The sequence below is a fragment of the Pongo pygmaeus genome, chromosome 4, assembly GCF_028885625.2.
Source record: "Pongo pygmaeus isolate AG05252 chromosome 4, NHGRI_mPonPyg2-v2.0_pri, whole genome shotgun sequence".
NCBI lineage: Eukaryota > Metazoa > Chordata > Mammalia > Primates > Hominidae > Pongo > Pongo pygmaeus.
In genome coordinates, this window is record NC_072377.2 from 183880856 (window position 1) to 183901208 (window position 20353).

The 20353-nt window shown below is 55.3% G+C and overlaps 1 protein-coding gene across 2 annotated transcripts in view; it reads right to left on the minus strand.

Annotated features, from left to right (window-relative positions):
* The window catches only part of ADAMTS2 (ADAM metallopeptidase with thrombospondin type 1 motif 2), a 236687-nt gene that overhangs the window by 41248 nt on the left and 175086 nt on the right, over nt 1-20353 (minus strand). For both annotated transcript variants that reach the window (XM_054487637.2, XM_054487638.2), the window contains 5 exons: nt 8629-8785; nt 4728-4833; nt 3962-4105; nt 3404-3536; nt 2050-2163 (listed from right to left, as the gene is read on the minus strand). In XM_054487637.2, coding sequence (XP_054343612.1) covers nt 2050-2163; nt 3404-3536; nt 3962-4105; nt 4728-4833; nt 8629-8785 — 654 coding nt within the window. The remainder of the gene's footprint in view (nt 1-2049; nt 2164-3403; nt 3537-3961; nt 4106-4727; nt 4834-8628; nt 8786-20353) is intronic.

Here is a 20353-nt window from a genome sequence, read left to right on the forward strand (position 1 = left end):
CACACACACACATGTGGGGGCCCCACCAGCTCCTGCTCCTGCTCCCTGAGCCAGCGTGCCTGTGCAGGGCCTGCCTCCCATTCCCTCTGCCTCCTCCCTGCCTGGGGTGGGTGCGGCAGGCAGGGAGCCATGCTTAGCCGGCCTTGTTCTCCAACTCAGCTTTTCCCAAGCTACCCCTGGGGTCACAGCAGATATTCTGCCCTGCTCCTTCTGCTGTGGGCCTGTGGGCAGGGGGCTACCTGTGCGGTTCTGGCCTCACCAGGCCCCCAGTGACTTACCAACAACAAATCACTTCGGACTTCTAACCCTTCTTTAAGTCTGGGCACATCTTAAAAACACCAATCCCCAGGTCTTCAAACAAAACCTTATATACAAATGTTCACAGCAGCATGACTCATGACGGCCAAAAGGTGGAAACCACCGAAATGTCCCTCCGTGGAGAAACAGATACACCAAATGTGGCACATCCACACGACGGGAGGTTATTCAGCAATCGAGAGGAATGGAATGTGGATAGATGCCACACAGGATGACCCTCGGAAACATTCTGCTGAATGAAGTGAGTCAGACACAAAAGGCCACATATATATGATTCCATTTATATGAAATTCCGGAATAGGCAACTCTAGAGAGACAGAAAGCAGGTTGGTGCTAGCCAGGGGATGGGGCGAGAAGGGAGGGGAGGGGTGACTGATAAATGAGGCTTCCTTTTTGCAGTGATGAAAAGCTCTGGGACCGGGTAGTGGTGATGGTTGCCCAATATTGCGAATGTACTAAATGCCACCGAATTGTGCAGTTCACTTTTATTTTTATTTTTTGAGACAGGGTCTTGCTGTGTCATCCAGACTGGAGTGCAGTGACGCGATCTCGGCTCACCACAACCTCCACTTCTTGGGCTCAAACAATTTTCATGCGTCAGCCTCCTGAGTAGCTGGGATTACAGGCACCCACCACCGCACCCAGCTAATTTTTGTATTTTTAGTAGAGACGGGATTTTGCCATGTTAACCAGACTGGTCTTGAACTTCTGACCTCAGGCGATCCACCCGCCTCGGCCTCCCAAAGTGCTGGGATAACAGGCATGAGCCACCACGCCTGGCCTGAATTGTGTACTTTAAAGTGGTTCAGATAGTGAATTTTATGAGAATTTTACCATAGTTTAAAAAAGAACACCAAAAACAATTATTGGATCCTACCCCAAACAAAAGTCTTCAAGGATGGGCCTGGGAATTTGTTTCTTTCAGAAGCTCCGCCAGGGACTAAAATTAGGCAGCTGGCCCAGTCCCGAGCCAAAGACTTCCATCAAGGAGCCACAGGTCCAGACAACTTGGGGGCGTTCTAGGCCTGGCTGGGATGTACACCGGTGTCCACTCCCCACTCCCTGCCCCCACTGCAGGGCCAGGGTGGTCTCAGTGGGGCTGAGCCTTCCTGGGTGGGGATCCAGGCTTAGCTCATCTGCATATGCCAGCTCCCTAGCAAGTAACTGGCTGAGGAGTGGGTGTGTGATTTCATCTGAACCAAAGAGAATCAGGTCTGGAGTTCTGGGAGGACAACAGGGAAGAAGCCCATCTTTCAAGAGTCACCAGAGGGTGGGAAGTGGGCCTGGGGCAGCCATCAAGGGACCTCGAAGGACAGCGTGCCCAACGAGAGACAAACACTGAGGTCCTAGGGATGGAAAGGCTAAGCCTCATGCTGGGCCCAAGGACTCCAATGCTGGCCTCCAGGTGAGGTGACCCACAGTGCCCAGGGGTGACCGAAGGCTGCCAGGACCCCAGAAATTGCTCCTTAGAGGGGGATTCCTGAGTGGGGGGCATTAAGCACCGTGAGGAACTCTCAGATGCCAGGTGTGCTCCAGCATCAGAAGCACAGGGTGGAGAAAGCTCCGGCGTACAGTGTGTGAGGGGTAATTAGAAGGGGGAAAGGAGAGGGCAGCAGAGGTCCCCTGAGAGGGCCCCCACCCCGACTTCAGGGCCTGTCCCTGGTGACCTGGGCACCTAAGATTCCTGTCCTCTGCTCTGCTGCCCTCGAAGAGCCCTTGATGCTGCCTCACCTTGCCAGGTGCACACATAGTCCCGTCCAAGGGGGGCCCCTTCTTGGTCTTGCAAAAGTAGGGGTTGTCAGGGTGGCTGCACCACAGCTGCTTGCAGGGGTCGAAGGTCCGGAACTGGAAGACAGCACCACAGCTTGCCAGGTCCCTCCCGCCTCAGGGACCTCCCAGGGGTGCCACCCGCCCCCGGGTCCTGGAACCTAAGATGCCCCAGTGGGACTGGTGCATGATGGGCCTGTGAGGCTGGTGGGTGTCGTGATTCTGGGGCGGTGAGGACCTTGCCCATACAGTGTGAGGGCTGCAGCATCCCTGGACATGGCTGGGCCTCTCTGCCTCCAGTCTTTGGAGGCTGCACACCTCAGGGAGCCTGGCGGGCAGCTGGGCCCTAAGTACCAGCCTGAGGCCAGGTGGGCACCCGCTGAGCCTTTGCCGTGGATTTCCCTCCTAAACCCTGGCGAAGCCCTACCCCCACCCCCACAGGCCTGCCCTCTCTGCAGCCTTGGCCTCCCCTGGACTTCACAGTCCCCTTCCCTGGCCTTTCTGCTTCGTGTCCTGATAGCACTTCCTGCAGGACGTCCCTGAGGGATCAGCTGAAACTCAGATGTGGCCCTGAGCCTCCCCTACTCAAGCCTTTCCAGAGCCCCCCATCGCCATGAGAATCGAGTCCACTGTGCTCCTTAGGGAGTCTTGGAAGGAGTTGGCCCTCCTGCGTTGGTACTCGACTCTACCACTTGCTCGCTTTGTGGGCACAGGCAGGTTAACTAGCCTCTCCGGGCCTCCGTTTCCTCGTCTGTAAAATGGGACTACTTTGCTTCTTTCCTTCATGCAGCAGAGGCGAGCATTAAGATGCTCATAGACACTGAAGCTCCCGCCACGTGGCCTCCATGCTGATGGCCGGTTCCTCTGACGGCTCAGCCCTGGCACTCGGCCTTGGAGAGCAGCGAGTGCTCCTGTGCCTGCCGCGCTTTCCTCCAGGCGTCTGCGTCCGTGGTCCTCCTTTCCTGAATGCCCTCTCCTTCTGCTCAGCCGGCAGGCCTCCCTTCTTCCTTGGGAGCCCTCCTGACCTCTGCAGGCTGACACAAAGGCCTTGCCAGGCTCTCACTGCCCCTGGCTGACACCCTGGCCACAGCCCTGTCCCCCGTGTGCTTCCTGCCTAGGACCACATCTGGGCCTGCCAGGTGGGCTCAGGGTGCCTAGGTGGGGAGTGGTGGGTGCAGAGGGAGAGGCTGCCACTCTAGAGGGCTGCTCTGCCCTCCCCACACTGAGCCGGTCCTCACACTGTCCCAGGAGCTGCCTCTACACCAGCACGCCTCCCCCCAGACCTGGGAGGGTCCCCGCTGCAGGGCTGCACACTCACCGCCGTGCACATCATGTAGCCCAGGCCGAAGTCAAAGCGGCACTGCTCGTTCATGGAGTAGTGCAGTCCCGGGAGCTGGGGCAGCGCCGGCCAGTCGTGGGCGAAGGGGTCATCCCGCAGGCAGTCATAGGAGCTGTGGGGGACACACAGCGCCGCAAGCAGCCTTCAGCATGGCTGACCATCCACAGCCCTGGAGGCAGCTGAGGTCCCTGCTGGAGCTGCCACGGCAGCCCTACCTGCACATCCTGCACTGGCTGTGCTGCCTCAGTTTCCCTGCTGCATCTCTTGTCCTTGGTGTAAGACACCAGGACCTGGCTTGTGCAGACCCCAGGGTAGCCTCCTTGCCCTCTTGTGATTCAAGGACAGACCCCTGACAATGGGTTCTCCTCCAGACACCAGGCTCCTCTCACAGGTGTGCCCCCTCTCCTGCCCTGCACACAAGGCTAGAGGACCTGAGGTCGGAGGGCTCTGGCTCTGGTGCGTGGGGACTTGCACCCCCTCCCAGAGCTAAGCCCAGGGACTGAGGGGTCGCCCGCGGGGCACATGGGCAGTACTCACTGCAGGTAGCGGCTAAGCTCCTGCTGGCTGCAGCGGGACCAGTGGAAGCGGTGGAAGGCGGCCTGCACCAGGGGGGCCATGATGCTGCCCAGCCGCACCTCGTCGCCGCAGCGGTTGCCCTGCCCGTCGTGCTCCATGCCCAGCCTGTGAGGGGCGAGGCAGCTGGCTGAATCCCACTGGCGCATGGGCCTGCCAGTCCCACCCCACCCTGATGATAGGAGGGTGCCCCATCTTTCCCCAACGGGCCTCCTGACCTTAGCCCACTCTGAGCCGGGTGGCACCGACCATCCACCTGCTGCAATTTGAAAGCCGAGGCACTCTGGGGAGACAGTGTCCAGCGGGCAGTCCCCCAGGTATCCTGTCCCCAGGAGGGGCATGCACACCTGGGGGGGACCGTGGCTTCCCTGCCTCCAGCTTTCTAACCCAGGGCGAGCCACCCTCCAAACCTCCAAGCCTCCTCTACAACATGGGGTAGAGCCCACCCTGCCTGGGGGCTTGGATGGGATAATGGGGCAAGGTCCCCAGCTCTAGCTGGCCCAGAGCGCCTGCTCAGTCTGCAGGCGAGCCCTTCCTCCTCTGATTGGTTCCTTCAGCAGAAAGTGGGCCTCGGGCCAGCAGTGCCCAGCGCTGGGAAGACAGGAGACCACACCCCAAGTGGCTTTCACACAGGGCGTGTCCCTCTTAAGGCACAGAGGAGAAGTGGGCAGCCAGGGCTGGGGATCCTAGGGTGGCCCCTCTGTGCCCCGCCCTTCCCCAGGCCACTTACACGTGGCCAGTCTCATGGGCCACTACGAACGCTGAGGAGAAGCCGTCCTCATGGTTCAGGGTGCAGCTGCGGACCGGATGGCACATGCCGGTGACAGGAGCATAGCCTGGGAGGAGACAAGAGGCGGCTCCAGACGCTGCCATAGCCTGGATGGGAAGGTGAAGCCTGGCCTAACTCCCAGGTGCTGCTTCTCCTCAAGGCCCCAGTGCCCCCTTTTCCACAGGCAACTGCCCCCGGCTGGCACAGCTCAGAAGATACCATAGCAGACAGCTCATAGCCTGTGACATCTGGCTGACAGCAGGTCCCCAGCAAGTCACCACACAAGCCCCGTGGCCGTTCTGCCTGTATCAGCCACACTGCAGCTGGGGCCCTCTGCTTAGTCAGATGTCACCTGCTATGGCTTGTCTGACACCTGACTTTCCTGCCTGCCGTTCTCTTTCACGCCGCCTGCCTCTGCCTCTGCCTGCCTCATTGAGTGGCCCCTGAGCAGTACCTGCTTCCACACCTCTCTCTCTGCTAGAGGCATCCTGCCGCTCGTCTGCCTGGCATCACACCCTCCAAGCCCACCTCCTCTGGGGGGGTGTTTCCTGGGTCTCCCCTTGTTTCTCTGGGGTCCTTGAGACCCTAGCTAGACCTGTTTCCATAATGCTGCAGAAGGCTGCAAAGCTGTTCAGCCGATGGGCCACACTACCCCAGCAGGGGGCTGGCTGGTGCGGACTGAGAGGTCAGAGACACCGTAGAAGACGAAGCCAGTAGCCTACGACAGCCCAGGACCAGGGGGAGGGTGGCAGAAGTTCATGATGCAGAGACCCCACATCAAACTGAGGAAGATAGATAATGAGACCTATTCATTTCCCCAGCTCCTGTCTCAGCAGAGGGAGGCAACTTGGACAAGATAGAGAAGTGCATACAGGGCTATGGGAGCCACATGAGGTCTCTGCTTGTACCCCTGGGAGTCTTCCTAGAGGTCTGCCAAGCATGGAGCCCTGACTTTCAGAACCCCAACATGCCCTTACTCCTGCCATGCCCCATTGAGAGACCCTGAGGCCATGTGTTCCACAGAGAAGGGAACGAGGGCCACTGGGACCCCGGGTGAGCTGGCGGTGTACGCGCCTGAAAATAGAAGCATCGTGATCTAACCCTTGTCTTTTCCCGTTGTAATAAACAGGAAAATCTGCATTTTTTGCTCTGCAGATTTTGAGACGAGTGTGGAGTCTGTGTGCCGGAGTGGAATGTTGCCATCTCCTCTTTGTCCTTCGTATGCCAGGCTTGCAGATGCATCTGCCTCCGTGGGAGGCTTTCCATTCATCCTACTCAGCATTACAGTAGCCTGCGAGATTTGAAAGCGCATCTTTATGTTTTTCTTTGTTTTCTTCCCTCTTATTTTACTTTGTGGCTGTTTTCTCTCTCTGGAATCTTATTAGATAGAGTGTGCCTCCTCGATGGAGGATCTGTCTCCAAACTTTTCTCTCATGTTAATCTTTTTGTCTTTTGCTCCCATTGGGAGATGCCCTTGACTTTTTATTTCAGCTTTCGATTTTTTTTTTTTTTTTTTTTGAGATGGAGTCTTGCTCTGTCACCCAGGCTGGAGTGCAGCGGCGCGATCTTGGCTCACTGCAAGCTCCGCCTCCCGGGTTCAGTCCATTCTACTGCCTTAGCCTCCCAAGTAGCTGGGACTACAGGCGCCCGCCACCACGCTCAGCTAATTTTTTGTATTTTTAGTAGAGATGGGATTTCACCGTGTTATCCAGGATGGTCTCGATCTCCTGACCTCATGATCCGCCCGCCTCGGCCTCCCGAAGTGCTGGGATTACAGGCATGAGCCACCGCGCCCCGCCTACCTTTCGAATTTTTTACTTTCCCCATCCTATCCATAATTTTATACAAATGCTTTGTTGTTCTCTAATTCTTCATAGAAACCTCTTATGGGTTTATGGATGTATTTTCTCAAACATTCTGGGAATACTACTTTTAAAAACATGCTTTTCTTGTCTCTAAATTATCTCTATTTTCTCTAGAGCCAGTTTTCAAACTTTTTGTTTTGCTTTACATCTTGGTCCATCTTTTTCATGCTGTAAGGATTTCTTGTGTTTTGGTTTTTTAAAAATATCTGGTAACCCTTGGCTGTCCTTTCATTTTTTTTTTTTTTTTTTGAGAGAGTCTCACTCTGTTGACCAGGCTGGAGCGCAGTGGCACAATCTCAGCTCACTGCGACCTCTGCCTCTGGGGTTCTAGTGATTTTCCTGCCTCAGCCTCCTGAGTAGCTGGGATTACAGGCACCTGCCACTACACCGGCTTATTTTTGTATTTTTAGTACAGATGTTGGCCAGGCTGGTCACGAACTCCTGTCCTCAAGTGATCTGCCCACCTTGGCCTCCCAAAGTGCTGAGATTATAGGAGTGAGCCACCGCACCCGGCCAATTTCACATTTTTAAATGAGGGATCGGGTCACTTAATATAAAAGCTGTGTCGGTTTCGTTTCCTAGGGGATAGCTCTGCTCCCCATTAGTGCCCTCACCAAGACAAAACAGCCAACAGCACTCTCATCACGTGGTCGGGGCAACAACTGGCTGCGCTGCGTTTGAGGGGAGCTATCCACTCCTCACCCAGACATGGTAGTTTCAGTCTTTTTAACTTAACTATGCTATTAGGTGTGTCTTGATATTTCATTGTGTGTTTTTTTTAATTTTCCTTTTTTTTTTTTGTAAGATAAGGCCTCGCTCTGTCACCCAGGCTGGAGTGCAGTGGTGTGATCATAGCTCACCTCCTGGGTTCAAACAATCCTCCCACCGCAGGTTCCCAAGTGGCTGGGACTACAGGCATCCACCACCGTGCCCAGCCTCATTGTTTTAATTGCATTTTTCCAATGTCTAGTGAGGTTGAGTGCCTTTTCATATGTTTATTGCTCATTCATATTTTGTTAAGAGCCCGATACGAGTCTCCTGCCCATTTTCCGACTGGATTGTCTTTATTATCCTTACTATGATTTGTAGGTGTTCTTCATATGCTTCAGATATAATACCTTTTTTATAAATATTTCCCCCAGTGGCTTAGCAGTGCCTTTAATGCCAAACTTTTGAAATGTGCTACTATTTATCAGTTTTTTCCATTGAGTTCGTGGATTTTTTTTTTTTTTTGTCTCTTTTTTTTTTTTTGAGACAGAGTCTCGCTCTGTTGCCCAGGCTGGAGCACAGTGGTGCGATCTCGACTCACTGCAAACTCCGCCTCCCGGGTTCACACCATTCTCCTGCCTCAGCCTCCCGAGTAGCTGGGACTATAGGTGCCCGCCACCACGCCCTGCTATTTTTTTTGTATTTTTATTAGAGATGGGGTTTCACCATGTTAGCCAGGATGGTCTCGATCTCCTGACCTCCTGATCTACCTGCCTCCGACTCCCAAAGTGCTGAGATTACAGGCGTGAGCCACCACGCCCGGCCTTTTTTTTTTTTGTCTCTTTTTAAAGAAAACGTCTCTTACTCGAAGAACATGGAGCCATCCACCTACGTTATCTTCTTTCATTATTTTGCGTTTCTTATTTAGACCTAAAATCCATGTGAGATGCTCTCTGTCTATAGAGTGAGTGGAGGTGACAGGCCTCCTTTCTTTCCAAATTGGCCCCATACCATTTGTTAGACTGTTTTCCTCCTCTTCTCTGAAATGTCACTTTTGTGACACATAAGTGTCCCTATACACATAGGTTCAATTCAGGACATTGGATTCTGTTCTAATGATGTATTTGTCCATCCGTGCACTGCCCCACACCCTCACCCAGCTAAGGTGGCCACAGCCTTCCCTGCCCTGACACTCTTCCCTGGGCTGGGCCAAGGCTCCCAGGGCCCCTTGCACGGCCAGGGGCTCATTTCCAGCTTTGCGCCTCTGTGGCCCACTGGGTGAGGCTCACCTTGCATGCCAGAAGGCCCGAAGTCCTGCCGTGTGAGGAAGATGGCGTGATCGTGGTATTCATCGTGGCCCGTGTCTGGCTTCTGCTGGAGGTAGGCCCAGCGGCAGACATTCTCCAGGCTCTGAGAAGGGTTCCCGATCTCAATGAGGCTCATGGACTGCAGGGAGATGGAGAGAAATGGAAGAGAGAGGTTGGCGCCTGGTGGCCCAGTGGGAGACCGAGCAGGCTGTGGTGTTGACAGACCCTGTCCACTGGGAATCTGTTCCAGGTGGTACAAAGGCCCTGCCCGGTCACTCTCAGGACCTGCTCCCGCTGGGCTCCACTCTTCGACAGGGAAGAAAATTTCCCCAGTCATACTCACCTGCGTGAGTTTCCACACAAAGTCACCGCAGTTTTCAGGTGAGATGCAGAAGCCAAGCTCTACGTCATCTAAGGCCTTGCATAGTCCCTCCATCTACCCCATCTCCAGAAGTCCCTGTGTTTGTTCTATGAGGCACCTGTTCCGTGCAAGGTCTCCACAGAAGGCAAATGCCATGTGGACCTCACCCCAAAGAGCTCACAGTTCTGGGAGGGTCCATGGCAGGCGAGGTGGAAATCCCAGTGTGCTGTGCAAGGCCAGAGGAAGCAGGAGATCACCTTATACGTTCCCCCCGTGTGAAGGTACTTGCAGAAACCAACACGATGGAGGAAAAGAAACAGCAACTGACATATTCGGTGGGTGCAAAAGTAATCGCGGTTTTGCCATTAAAAGTAATGGCAAGGACTTTTGCACCAACCTAATAGAAAAACAGCCATATCAAGAACAGGGGCATACACAGATGATTCCCACAGGAACTATGCATGGGAAGCCCCCGGGAACCATCCCATTCCATTTCGTATCATGACGCACACCTGACAGCCAGGGTGGCCTCGGGACCGTGTGTCCTGCACACTGTCTCTGCACCATGACGTCAGCAGGCACTCTCACTTGGACTTCAGGACTAAGAAGTCTGTCCTGCATAGGAAACTGAGACTCAGAGAAGTTAAGCAGCTTGCCCAGGTCATGAAACTAGGAAGTAGAAGAATTGAGATCGGATCCCAAGAAGCCTGAAACCAAAATCTAAATTCAACTCACTGCCCTAAACTTCCTCCTTAAATAAGACATACACAATATCATTTTAAAAGCAAGGCTTCTGTGAGCGGCACCCTTCCTTTTTTCCTCCACAATCCTCACAGCAGGCATTTTGGTTTCTGTTCTCACCATAAACTCCAAACACCAAAGTAGTTCCCTCCAAGAGAACCAAGAGTCCCTCTGAGTCCTGGGCGTGTTCTTTTCCCCTTCAAGGATTTATCGGGCCATAAAATAGAGATGTGCATTCCTTGGAAGCTACGTACGCAGGTATTTTTTCTCTTGCATAAATGTATCCACGAAGTAGAGCCACGTATTTCTCTTTGTGTCTATAAATAACAAAAAGTTGGCCATGCACGGTGGCTCACACCTGTTATCCCAGCACTTTGGGAGGCTGAAGCAGGTGGATCACCTGAGGTCAGGAGTTTGAGACCAGCCTGGCCAACATGGTGAAACCCTGTCTCTACTAAAAATGCAAAACTTAGTCTAGCTTGGTGGCGTAATCCCAGCAACCTGGGAGGCTGAGGCAGGAGAATCGCTTGAACCCGGGAGGTGGAGGTTGCAGTGAGCCGAGATCGCACCACTGCACTCCAGCCTAGGTGACAGAGTGAGACTCCGTCTCAAAACAAAACAAAACAACAAAGGGTATTGTTAGCAAGCCAGTTAGTTCCAGAAGAAGGGAGCACAATTCAAGGCTAGGTAAGACAAGTCGTTCCCAGGGGTCCCAGTCAATGACTGACAAGATGGCAGACCAATTCCCAAGTCCCAAACACAGAGTTCACTGTAAAGACTTTATTTCCTGCTCCTGGGAGATGAGATAACCCATTCTAACAAGGTTTCCATGAGTCCTGATGAAATAAGTCATAAATCAGAGTGTGATGTCCTGTGACTAGGACTTGTGGGACATTGGCCCAGAAGTGGACAGACCAGAGGAAGCTGGAGGAGGGCAAGGGGAGGTGCACTTCCTGTTCCCATCATGACCAGGAAGAGCATGTGACTAGCTCTGGCCAATGAGCTGTGAGCAAAAGTGGGGTATGATGTCTCTTTTGGGTTGGAGCATCTAATTGCCCATTGAGACCCTTCAGAGAGCTCTCCTTTCTGGCACGAGATCTGGCAACATAAAGACAGTGGCTGCTCTGTCACCTAGGACCTAAGTGACAATGAGACCCGAATCCTCCGCCAACCCACATTGAACATAACAGTGTGAGCAGGAAATCTTGGTCGTTTTAAGCCACTGGGATGCAAAGTGTGTTTGTTCTGTAGCATAACCTCACCTACTCTAATTGATACAGGAGGAAGGGAGTGGGTATCTGCATCACATCCAAGCCTGACCCCTGCAGCTCATCCCGAGTCCCTGCCAGGTAGTATCCGCCTCTGGGTAGCCTTGAGAGGTCACAGTTCTGAAGGAGGAATCAGGTGAAAGAATGTCCTTTCTCACTGTCTCCAGCTAAGGGCTGAGCTTGGGATGGCACGAGAAGGAAGGGACCCTCGGGGTGGATGTGATTCGGTGCTAGAGTGTGGGCCTTGTGGTTGGTTGTACTCGCTGAATTTAAGATTGGCAGCCCAGATATGGATGAGCCTGGGGGACCTTATGTTAAATGAAATAAGCCAGGCTCAGAAAGACAAATACTGCACGCTCTCACTCATATGTGGAAGCTAGAACAGTTGATGTCATAGAAATAGAGAGCAGTTCCTAGAGGCTGGGGGGCAGTGGGCTGGGGTCTGCCAAAGGCTGGTGAACATATCCAAAGTGCAGCGAGATGGGGGAATAAGTGCTAGCGCCCTACAGCGCCGGAGAGCGCCTGGAATCCGTAAGAATGTATTGTGCATTTTCAAATAGCTAGAAGAGTGGACTTTGAATGTTCCCAACACAAAGAAATGATAACTGTTTGAGGTGACAGATATGCTAATTGCCCTGATGTAATCATTACACATTGCATACATGTGTCTAAATATCACACCCTACCCCAGAAATATGTACAATTATTATATTTAAAAATAACAGTAAGAGCAAAATCAAAAACCAATCAAGAGTGACTTTTTAACATAAATTTTAAAAAAATTGCCAGCCCAAATCCAAATCAGAAGGTCAGCACAAAGGTCACTAATGAGCGCTTTTGCTAGGCACCCTAGCAGGTGGCAGGGCCCCTGCTGCAATGTGAGTGTCTCCGTCCAGGATACCTAGCACAGCTCAGCAGCCTTGCTGGGCTCCAGGGAAAGGGGCCTTGCTTCCTCCAGGGCACGTCTCCCAGCATCAGTGTCAATGGAGTCCTGCCCATGATGAACTCACCTGCCCTCAGGGTCCTAAGCCCCATGTAGTGGGACGGTCCCTTCTGATGCCCTGGTGGGCTGTGGTGACTTCTGCCTGCCCTTGTTTCCCTTTCGTGAAACTTCCCCTCCTTTAATCTGAGTCAGACCCCAGGCTTCAGGGGTGGGCAGCCCTGGCCAATCCCAGCACCATGCCTTCCTGGCCACCACAAGAGATCAGGGTGAACACACAACCAAAGTGGGCCAAGCAGTGGGCAAGGTGTGAGGTGGGGGGCCTGCAGCGGCTGGAGCCACCCTGCACTACAGGAGACCCCCACCAAGGATTAAAGGAGGATGAGACCACTGTCGAGCTAAGACTGGGGCTGCAGTCTCATCTGAAGGCTGTACTGGAGGCGGGTCAGCTCCCAGGCTCATTCAGGTGATCACGGTGGGCCCCGGCTGAGCTGTTGCACACCATACCGTGTGGGCCCCTCCTGGCGCCATCACCCATGGCACCTGCCGCCCCCCGCTCGAGGGACCCAAGAGACAACAAGAGAATGCACCTCCCCTACAGAAGCCACAGTCTGCTTTTGATAGAATCTCAGTCCCGCCTACCGCAGGGCACGGACACTAAGAGACTGGGTCACTGGGGGCCATTGCGAAGGCTGCCTGCTGCTGACGTGTGTCATTTATGCCTCAAGAAGTTCCTCTCCTTGTGAAAGCCAATTCTGAGTTGTGTTCTTGTCACTTTCAGCGAAGAGAATCTGAGCCACGTGCTTCCTCCTTTGGGGAACCACAGGGACCCCAGTCAGGACACTCGCTGGCCCATGAAAGATGGCGTCTGGTCTGGGGGCAGCTGATATGTTCTGGGGGCAGTTTATATGTTTTTCAGTGGGAAAAGGGCCTTGGCCAAGTCTTTGAGGAGGAGTCAAGAGTCCTGCCAGAAAGACATGCCCCAATATCAGGACCAGAGGCAGGAATGAGGCCAGCATGTAGGACAGAGCTGAGGGCAGCAGCCAGGCTGAGGCAGGCTGGGAGCAGGCAGGCTGGGGGTGTGCAGGGAGGTCCGCCATCCTAGTGTGTGGGCTTGTGGGGAGTACTGGGAGGATGCTAGAAACCCAAGCGCCTACAGGAGCAAGGCAGGTGACAAGTCAATGAGGCAGGCTGGTTGCACAAAAAGTAAGTCCATCTTGCGTTTTCCCAGTTTTGAAGGAGAAAGGGTACAGAGGAATATTTCCCTATTAGAATAGAGTGGGAGGGGGGGAGGTGATAAGGAGTGGCGAGGACTGTGGCAAACCCAGGTGCCCAGGCACAGCTGAAGGGAGCAACATCCGCCCAGTGCTAGCAGGAACAGAGGCCCAGAGCTGCCGGATCAGATTTCTCAGGTCAATCGTGAAATCTGGATTTTACAGACACCTACCTAACAGTAAACACTGGCTCAAAATAAAATCAGTTATGCAGACAAAACAACGCACCCTCCCCGTCACCACTTTATTCCAGAACCCTGAAATAAGAGCCCTGCAGTGGGCAGCCCCTTCTCCACATCATGCAGACTGGATCCACTCTGGCCGATCACCTCTCTCCTCCCAGATGCTGGCTTCTGTGGTTCAGCCTGGGTTCCCAGCCCCTCTTAGCAGCCGAAGTGATCTTGCTGCTGCGGCAAGACAATTTATTGAAATATTGATTTGTGTTTTTGTTCTTGCCTCGCTTTGTTCTTGGCCCATTCCAAGAAGGCAGCCTGCCACTTTTGTTCTCCAACCCCAAGGAGGTTGTGCTGCAGGGTCCAGAGCTAAAGGGGTCTATGACCCCCTTCTGGCTTTGGGGTTCTGAGGAGACTCCCTGAGGAGGGGACAGAGGGGAGGGCTGGGGTGCACGGGCACAGGGAGGGGAAGCTGCATTGGGGCCAGGGGAGCCCTGGGAGGCAGGACTTCAGAAGACATGAGAGTGTCCTAGACCCTGGGAGTCTGGGTCCCAGCAGGGGGTACCCCAAGGAGTAGAGGAGAGGGTTACCTCAGTGTCCGGGCACCCCAGGACTCAACCTGCCACTGGGAGCTTAACTGACAAGCCATGGAGCTGCTTGTACTTCCTCTCTCTCTGCCAATGTCCCAACATCTCCAAGGTCCCGGCCTATCTCTGACGGGCACAGAGGAGCCCAGGGGCAGAGATCTTGTCCTTGCTGGGTCTGGAGCATTCAAGGGCTATGGGGTACCCATGAGGCCCAGACATTGACCTTGTGCCCAGAGGCCAGAGCCAGGTCTGTGTGCATTCTTAAACAAGCCCTTTGGGTCAGTGAGGAAGGAGGTGGGAATAGAAGGGGACAGTGTGGCACTGAGATGCATGCAGGTGTGGCTGGTGCTATGTCAGGAGGGTCAGGACCTGGTGGCAGGAGCTGAGAGGCATCGGGGCTGCAGGGTGGGAACAGTGAGGCAGAGACGGCACCAGCCTCTGGCTTTGGGGATTGGTAGCAAGGCAGAAGAGGAGGCGCAGGAAGGGGACGGCAAGCTCCAGAGGAAGAGCATGGGGTCCGCAGTGCATGAAACGTGGTCATGGCAATGTCTTTCCTGGCCAGCTTACTCACTGGGAAGAGCTGGGCAGTTTTGCTTTGGGAGCTCTCCCCCTTCTGGGGGTGCAGCCCTTGTGGGTGATCAGTCCCAAGCCTTAGCTGGGACCCACATTAGGCCCATGGAGCACAGGTTCGAAAGGACTGAAAACTGGCTGAAGTGGGTTTGCCTGGTGGCAGCACCCAAAACAACCATCCGCAAACTCCTGCTCTTGCACCCCAGAGCCCCCTTTCCTCCACCCACTCCTCCCGCTCCATGAGAGCTACAGGCAGCCTTGGGTTCTGCATGCCTCTAAGGACTGCTCACAGAAAGAAACTGATGTCCAGGCAGAGACATCGGGGCAGCTGGACAGGTCTGCGGCCCAGGAGGGAAGTCTGGGCTGGCCGTGGACAGGGCAAGGCCCTTGCTACTGGAGGCAGTCAGAACCCAAGGGAAGAGCCAAGCTCAGGTCTCCCCGCTGAGACCTCCAGCCAAGGATACTGTCCTGACATGCAGCGAACTCCCCTGTGGGTCACTTGGGCTCCAGCGGGACCACCTGCTGGGAGGCGAACTCCTTTGCTCCTCTGCCACCTGGCCTGCATGCAAGAGGCCAGATGGGTCCCTGCTGCCTGGGGCACCCCAGCCCCCACCATCCTGAGCCCTTGCTATGTATCAAGCATGGGAACTGCGCTTCCCCTGAGTGAGGAGAAGGAGACACATTTCTCATATATGGATCTCCAGAAGTGAGGGAGGCTGCACTGTTTGTTTCAACTGAGGATTCTTTCACCAGCTCACCCTGGTTATCTGCGTCCCTCCCAGTCCTGAATGCACCTGACTTCCAGCTGCCTGCTCGGCTCTGCACGGTTCCTCTAGGAAAGTCTGTCTGTGTGACTCCACCTGTTCCTAGCTGTGCTGAGCGGGGGACCAGGAGTGAGCCCCTTGGGCCATGGTGTTCCTGGGGAGCAGCACCCCGGGCTCTGCAAGGGGGTGGCTGCAGGACCAGCCAGGGACTTTACAGGGCAGCCAGTCCTTTCCCGGGGGCAGCTGCGGGCACCCAGCCTCCAGAGCAGGGCGCGGTAGATGGTGCTGTATGACCGGGGATGGACATTTCAAGACCCTGGGGCTGCATGGTAGCTGCAGGGTCCACCTCCTGAGTGAGGGCAGACTCTTCACAGCAGCAGCAGCTCCCAAAACTCCCAGCTCCAGGCTAGGTGCCCCAGAAGAGCCAGGCGGGAGAAGCCTGCAGTAGGGCTGTGGATGAAGTCCAGGGGCCCACCCAGCCCAGGATGCAGGAGGAGTCCTGAGTGGGCTGACCCTAGCTCAGAGCACGGGAACAGATGAGCTTCCTAGGAGGCTGATCGGACCCTCCACAGGGGCCCCAGGACAGTCGTCACCCCTCATGGAGGGCTCTGCCACCCCAGTTTGCAGGTGACATCGACCGCTGCAGACATGGGCTCCCAACTGGGCCCCACTGCCCGCGTGCTCTGGGGCCCTGGCCCAGGCTGGCTCTTCCAGAGCGCAGGGTCCTCCTTGGCCACCATGAGTGCCCACCTGTGTCCACATGGAGACCCTCCTTGCTATGCTGGTTCACAGAGCTGCCCAGATGCAGGAGGCAGACACTCGTCCAGGCCCCTGGGGCCCTCCCAGAGCAGCACCGGGAGCCTGGTCCCAAGAAGGATGGTGTTTCCTCTGGGTTCAGCCTGCTTGGCTCCCCTGGCCTGGGCTGGAAAGGGTCTGAGGACATGCCTGAAAGGCCCAGTGATCCCACCATGAGGTGCAGAGGGCAGATCTGAGGGCCTTAGGGAGGCAAGAGCTTGATGGCCCTCACCTTGGGTCAGAAGGTCACTTTGCTGAACGCTCCCCAGGGCTGTCAGGAGTCTTGGCCAGGGCAAGGGTGAGGAAACACTGCAGGACCCTGAACCTCAGGCCCAGCCTGCAGGGGTCTGGGTAACCCCACGGGCCTCAGGGAACAGCCAGGAGCTTAGGGGGGCCTGTGGGCCTTGGGTGGGCAAATAGGCTGTGTCCAGCTCCAAGCCCCAGGCCCCATCCTGGCCGCGTGACCCTGGCTCTGAGCTGCCTGCTTGGTCCCTTCTCCTGGGTGCGGTCGGTCTCCTGCCAGATGGGGCACCTACTGGGGATGTGCCTGTTGCTGTCGCTGGCCTCTGAGTCACTAAAGCCTAAGCTCCTTGAAGGCCGGGTGGATGCTGGGCCCGTCTGTGCCGCAGCCCTGGCCCATGCCTGCCCTCAGTAGCCCCGGTCCTCCCTTTACGGAGCAATCCCGGCTTCTGCTCTCCATGCCAGGATGAGGCAGCGAATGCGGCCAGAGGACCCCGGCTGCTGGGCGCTCAGTGATCAGGAGGGAACACCGGAATGAAGGAATGAACACAAGCACCCTCAGGAGCCAGGCTGGGCAGGGAGGGAGGGCCCGGCTGTGGGGCGTTCTCAGGAGGCCTGGGGAAGGGGGCCAAAAGGGCTGCCCCGGCAGGTGCTGACCCCAGTAAGAAGTTACTGTCCGCAAGGAGCGCCCCGCTAGGCTCAGGCTTGGCACACGACATCTCACTTCAACTTTATTTTCCTACCTTCCGGATGACAAACTGCGTCTCAGACAGCTGAAGGGACTCGCCCAAGTCCCACAGCTAGAAAGAGGTCGGGGTGGCCGCCCCCTCCCTGCGCGGGGCGAAGGCAAAGGAAGGGCCGGGTCCGAGCGGCCACCAGGTGGCGCTGCTGCCGCGAGAACGGCCGCCCGGGCCGGGGACGCACCCTGTGCCCAGACTCCGCGGCCGCACCCGGGCTCCCGGAGCCCCAGCGGCCCCAAGACAGCCTCTGGGCCTCACCCTGAGCAAATCATTTATGACCTGAGCAAAAAGTTCTGTTCCAATCGTTGCTCTCCGACATTTCCATTGTTTGCTCTGGAATGAGCTGAATTATTTATGCTCTTCCCTCCTTCAGTCAAGAGACGTGGGAGGAAACCGGGATGGGGATCAGCAGCCTGGAGGCCGTCTCCGTTGGAACCGCGCCCGCCCCGCCAGGAGGCTCTGCCTGCTGGGCAAGGCGCGCTCAGCCAGCCCCGCAGGCCGCTACCCGACCAAGGCTCACCGAGGCCACTGCAGGTGGCAGGTGAGGTCACCTGGGCAGCTCTAGGCCCGGACTAAATATCTCATCTGCTCTGTTCTTGGGCAAGTTACCTTACTTGTCCCCACCTGCAAAATGGGCACAACTGCAGCTCCGAGCTTGGAGTTGTCACTCTTGGTTGGGAGCAACTGACCCTCAGGGGACCAGGACAAGGAGCCTGAAGCTGGTGCTCCTGACCAGCCGGGATCACAGAGTCCAGCCTCTCCTCCCAGAGCAGTGGCTCCACCAGCGTGTGGCCACCGCAGGCCGCTCACCCCCTGGAGCCAGGGTCCTCACTGTCAAATGGGGATGATCACAGCGCCTACTCCATATTGTTGCTGTGGGGGTGAGGGCATAAAGTCACGTAAAGGGCTTCAGATGGTGCCTGTCCCAGAAGCTCTACAAACAGTCACCTGCACGAATGCCTTTATGATTGTCGTCATTCCTGTTGTGTGCTGGGGGGTCACAGACCTCCTCTTCTCGGGGAAACTAAGGCTCCATGATGTTAAATTGCTCACCAAAGGTCCCACAAGTATGGACAAAGCCAGAATGAATGGCAGGGACAGGGTCCCACCATCCCTGCTCCATGAGCACATGTTCTACCGTGCCCCCCAGCCGAGTGCAAAGTGGGCTCCCCCAAGGCTGGAGGTCTCTTGTTCCAGGCAGGGCTTACAGATCAAATCTCATCACGACAGGGAACCACAAGAGCTGGGGCAGGAGGCGTGCACCTCATTTCTCTGCCAGAACTCCCATATCGTTCCAGCATTTTGTTTCCAGCCATCTTCCTCAAAGCCTGGGAAGCTATTCCCAGAGAGAGCCAAGCTGCCAGAACAAGATTCTCAACTTGAACCTTCCCAAGCATGAGCCAGTGCAGGCCTGTGGGGAGGCACGAGAGGGGCCTCCTGCTAGAATCTGAATGTTGTGTTCCCCACATTTGAAAGGTTGAAAGCTGAGAACCAATGTTATGGTATTAGGAAGTATGGCCTTTGAGAGGTCATTAGGTCATGAGGGTGGAGTCTCCATAAACGAGATTAGCGCCCTTACAAAAGAAGCCTGAGGGAGCTTGTTCACCCTTCCATCATGTGAGGGCACAGCTAGAAGGTGCCCGCTAGGAGGAATGGGTCCTTACGACACATCAGTTCTGCTAGTGTCCTGCTCTTGGACTTCCCAACCCCCAGAACAGTGAGTAACACAATTCCATTGGTTATAAATTACTCAGTCTAAGGTATTTCTGTTATTGCAGCCCAAACAGACTAAGGCACCTCCCAAGGGCAGTGTCCAGCCGTAGTGCCTCCTAGTTCTCTGGACCCAGGTAGGTCTGGGTCAGGAGGTGGATGGAGGATGACGTGGGTGGGCCATCATGCCTTGCACCCCTATCAGGTTGGGGGTTGGGACCCAGATGCTCAGGAGGACAGGGGGCTGTCCCTGGGGTGAGGCATGGGGTATGCTTCCCACCTTGCCCCCTGTCCCAGATCCCTGCGGCCCTTGATATATCTTCCCCAGACCTTCACTTCCTGGCCTTCCTGCACCGTGGCTGGGCCACTCTAAATCCTCTACCCTACAGGTGGGTGGGTGGGCACACCAAGCCCCCGCCCCCAGCATCTCTCTTCTCGTGCTTTCCACTAAGAGACTCACATGCAGAATTTCTCAGACCTTTCACCTCCAATGCTGAAAAATTCCAGCAAGCATTCCACACTTTGTCTTGACCTGGTTTTTTATAAGACACTTTATGTCCTTCTCTGATGGTCCCCAAGTCTCTGATTTCCATTTGCTTTGATTTTCATCATCCTAGGAAATATTTAAAATGAGAACAGTTGAGTAGCTTTGGTACCTTCTCAAAAAATCAATTGAAAAGCCAGTTGCTATGCAACCTCAAGTGTTGCCGATGCTCTGCTCCCTGGCTGGTGGTATATTGTATAAAATAAGATCATCTCTTTTCTTCTGCTTTTTTTTAAGAAATGGAGAAAAATGTTGTTTTAGGAAAAACTTGAGATAACTCAGAGGCTTCTCATAAGCTAGAAGACAAACAACATGTCACTCAAACAAGTGCTACCAATTTTATCCCCACTGGAGCCTGGTGAGGCCTGGGGGACAAGCAATGGGGGAGCGGCAGGTGGGGAGCTGGTCTATTTCTGTCACAATTTGGGATGAATAACAGGAACCGAATACCTGGGCCACTTTCTGCCCAAGTCTGGGTCATGGTCTCACAGCCCCCAGAGTCTGTCCCCACCGTTGGGGGGAGAGCTCAGCCCCCTCCTGACTGCCATCGCCTTGGTTTTGCCATGCTAAAATTCTTCCAGAGACGGGGGCCTCATTCCTTGATGGGAAGCCTGTGGTTCCTTGAAGAGCAGCTTATCAGAATTCATCCTCACCATGTGCCAAACTTTGTCCCCAGAGCCCAATCAAGAAGCCCTGGCTGTGCTTCTCTGTGAGCAAGCAGGGCCTGTTCCCTTGGACGCAGGAGCTGGGCCTTTTGCCCCCAGATCTTGGCTGGGAAGTCCCCATCCTGGTCGCTCCACCCATGGTCCCCTATTGCCTGCCACCCTGCTGTATTCCTTGCTGGTGCTCACCACTCTGTCGCTGTGCTCTACTGCCTGGACACAGGGCTCCCCTCCCCTCCTCGTTCATGCACCTCCCTGGGATTAAACAGCAGCTGCTCGAGAAGCCAGAGGCTCTGGGCTTGCCGGATGCTTTGGGGGCACAAGGATACATCTCCTCC